Source organism: Poecilia formosa, unplaced genomic scaffold, assembly GCF_000485575.1.
Source record: "Poecilia formosa unplaced genomic scaffold, Poecilia_formosa-5.1.2 Scaffold337, whole genome shotgun sequence".
Taxonomy (NCBI): Eukaryota; Metazoa; Chordata; class Actinopteri; order Cyprinodontiformes; family Poeciliidae; genus Poecilia; species Poecilia formosa.
Genome location: NW_006800276.1, coordinates 665,573 through 668,769, shown reverse-complemented (window position 1 = coordinate 668,769; position 3,197 = coordinate 665,573). Strand labels below are relative to the sequence as shown.

The 3,197-nt window shown below is 41.7% G+C and overlaps 1 protein-coding gene across 4 annotated transcripts in view; it reads left to right on the top strand.

The window, feature by feature from the left end:
- Positions 1-338: 338 nt before the first annotated feature.
- LOC103152997 (E3 ubiquitin-protein ligase rififylin) overlaps positions 339-3,197 on the top strand; it is a 7,697-nt gene continuing 4,838 nt past the window's right edge. Inside the window, exons 1-2 of one of the 4 annotated variants that reach the window (XM_007573746.2) lie at positions 339-686; positions 2,817-2,997. In XM_007573746.2, coding sequence (XP_007573808.1) covers positions 2,818-2,997 — 180 coding nt within the window. In that variant the 5' untranslated portion in view covers positions 339-686; position 2,817. The remainder of the gene's footprint in view (positions 687-2,816; positions 2,998-3,197) is intronic. The other 3 variants (XM_016661569.1, XM_007573748.2, XM_007573747.2) reach the window with 3 other exon arrangements.

The following is a 3,197-nucleotide window of genomic DNA, read 5'->3' as shown; positions in this document are numbered from 1 at the left end:
TTTTACCAGTTTGTGGTAGAAAGGGTCTGCTTTTATTTTTAATGACAGCAGCAGCTCAGCCCTGTACTGTGCAGTTCAGGGCTGAGCCCCCTGTACTGCATAGTGTTAGGAACGCCCCTGGATTAAAAAAAAATGTGAAAACTATGAATGTTATTTAGTTCCCAACTCTAATGTGCCTCAATGTGTGCATTAGTGCAGTGTTTACCAACCCTGGTCCTCAAGGCACACTGACCTGCATATTTTAGAAGTTCCCCTGCTTCAACACATCCCATTCAGATTATTTCAATTCAGCAAAACCCTGCTGGTCAGCCATCAACTGAAATTTGTTCTGAAGCAGGAGATTGCCTAACATGCATGGCAGTGTGACTTTAGGACCAGTGCTGAAAAACACTGCGTTAGTGTGTGTGTAACCTATTCACACACACTCACACGCCTCAGGGTGTGCGTTTGTGTGTGTGCACGCGCGCGCTTAAAAACTGTTCCTGGTTCTGCTCTTATCTCGTTGTCTTCACTTTGACTTTATCGTTTGATATCCTCCATGTTCAAAGCTCGTCATGCTAACTAGTCTTGTTAACCAATTCCCCTCCTGAGGCTCAGACTGCTGGTCAGTTCAAGTTAACAGCATTAAATAGTCGCTTAAGTTAGCCAAGGCAGACTGTTAGCGGTGGCTCTCCTGTCTCCAACAGGTAAGCATTTCGGTTTAAGCTTCTTTTTTATTATTAATCTGGGTTAAACGGTTAACTAGGTTACTTTAAAACCGCCCCGACTCTGATCTAAGTTAGTCTTCTTTATTGTTGTGAGTCGGTTTTCTTCTTCTTCGGTGTTTATAAACTTGTTTAATTAGCCTGGCGTTAGCCTGTTAGCAGCCTGGGGTAATTTCCAGACTCACCAGCCGGACTTCATTAAGAGAATACTCCATTAAATATTTTGTTCTTTCGGTAAAAAGTTTGCTCACGTAAAACGCACATACTGACTTAGGACTGATAAGATGCGGATATGTTATAATTCGGCTGAAATAAAACTTGAAATTAAGGTAAAACAATTAAATTGTTTGTATTAAGTTAAGTTTCCTCCATCAGCTTTAGATGGATTTAAGTGTTACATAATAATTGCCAAGTAATGATAATCTTCGTTAAAATATCAAGCCGAATTTATCCAAGGACATTTTTGATTTCATTAGGTGTATTCGTTTTTAAAAGGTCTTGTCAAGTGTTCGGTTTCTGTTTAAAAAAATGAAAGTAAAAATTTTCTCTCAGTGGTTTAGCGTGACGTCATCTGTAAACAAAACCAGTTTGTGGTAAAAAGGATCTGCTTTTATATTTAATGACAGCAGCAGTTTCAGCCTGTACGTTAATGAACGGGGAATTCCTGTAAAATCCCACTTCATTAATCTGTTTTTATTGGGTTTCACAAAATCAGTATTAGTAAAAAAAAAAAAACTTATAAGGAATTATATAACCAATAAATAGAAGTGATACTTCAACTATGTAATATGGAATCCTGCCATTAGGTTATGTAAATAAATTCACATAAGAGTAAGAGATATCAGTGTGCTTAATGGAAGTGATAAAGGTCTTTCAGCTGTAATAAAAGTCGTAGCTATAGTTGAAGTAAAATATTTTATCTCTCATAAATGAGTCCTGAGAGCAAATATTAAAGCAGAATCGCGTCCAAAGTTCAGCCTTATACTCCTTCTCCTTCAGGCTTCTCTGTAATCATCTAAAGTTTTTAGATTGATAGTTTCCAAACTTTCTGAAGTTTTTCTTTTTCTTTGGCAACTAATTTGTTTGAAAGTTTTTTGTCTTTGACAAAAAGTTTGACTGACAAACAGTGAGATTCAAGCTCCTGTAACAAAACCAGGGACAGTAAAGTAATAAATCTAAAACATGACAGGGTCGCATCTGTCAGAATAAACAGAAACAATAGTAACTAAAAATTAACAGGTGGGGTCAGAGGTCAGACAATCTACTTATAAACCACGGTAGAGGCTCTTCATGATTTGTGACATGTTTTGAATGCAGACGTGTAGAATCATGTTTTACTTTGGTTAGCATGAAGCTGGTTGATGCATTTCTTCTGTCACTTGACCAAACAAATATCACACGACCCCCCATGACCTCTAGAAACAAACGGCAACAAGATGGAAATCAATATTGGTTGTTAACATTGACCCAGTTTAATTTATCGATGTGTATTGATCTGCTACTTGAATGTGATTGGCTTTTTACTCAAACATTTGTTCAATCCAGAGTCTGAAACTCTGGGTTTACCAATCCAGCATCAGTGGGTTTAGTTGAACCAGAACTCCTGAAGTAACTCTGGGATACACCAGACTACGCATTGTTTAGCCTGCTTCATGCTTAGGATTCATAATGAAGGTGGTTGCCCCTAGTCCTAGTCAAAGCCTGTCGGAAGGGTTTCCCCTTGAAAACCTGTTAAGCTTGGTGGTTGGGGTATAAGTGCAGTCCACCAGCGGCCCACCGTGTTTTTGAGTCAAAAAATGTTAAGTTACAAGAATTTGGATGTGTGAAAGCAGGCATCATAATTTGTGAGTTAAGCCTGGCGGGGGACGGAGGGTGGAGATTTGGGGATAGGGGGGATTAAGCCTGGTGGCTCACCAGGCTGATAATGCTCTGAGGGAAACTGCGTTGGGATTGTTCCCACCTCGTTTTTGGTTCCTATGCAGCTGATGACACATTTCTGCTCAGGCTTCCTGTGTACAGAATAATGTGAGTGCTTCATGGTTCTGGACCAGGAGTCCGGTCCAGATCTGTGACCTCCCGGGCCGGGCTAACAGTTCTGCTTGTCGTGGTCAGGATGTTTGCCTGCTGCTGTAACTGGCTCTGCATGGACTCCACGGATGTGGACCCGTCAGGCCGAGCTGACAGGAGACACCAGTCCTACACCAACTCGGCCTTCAACTCCCAACCGTCTCCGCCTCCACCTGAGCACACCTGTAAGGCCTGCGGTGGCTCCTTCGACACACCTGCCAGGAAGGTAACTCCGCCCCCATCACTTGCAGTCTAGAGGGCTTTTCTCCTGAACCTCATGGACTCTCAATTCAGGAATCGATCCGATGAGTTCAGGAGACGATCCGATGAGTTCAGGAGACGATCCGATGAGTTCAGGAGACGATCCGATGAGTTGAGGAGACGATCCGATGAGTTGAGGAGACGATCCGATGAGTTGAGGAGACG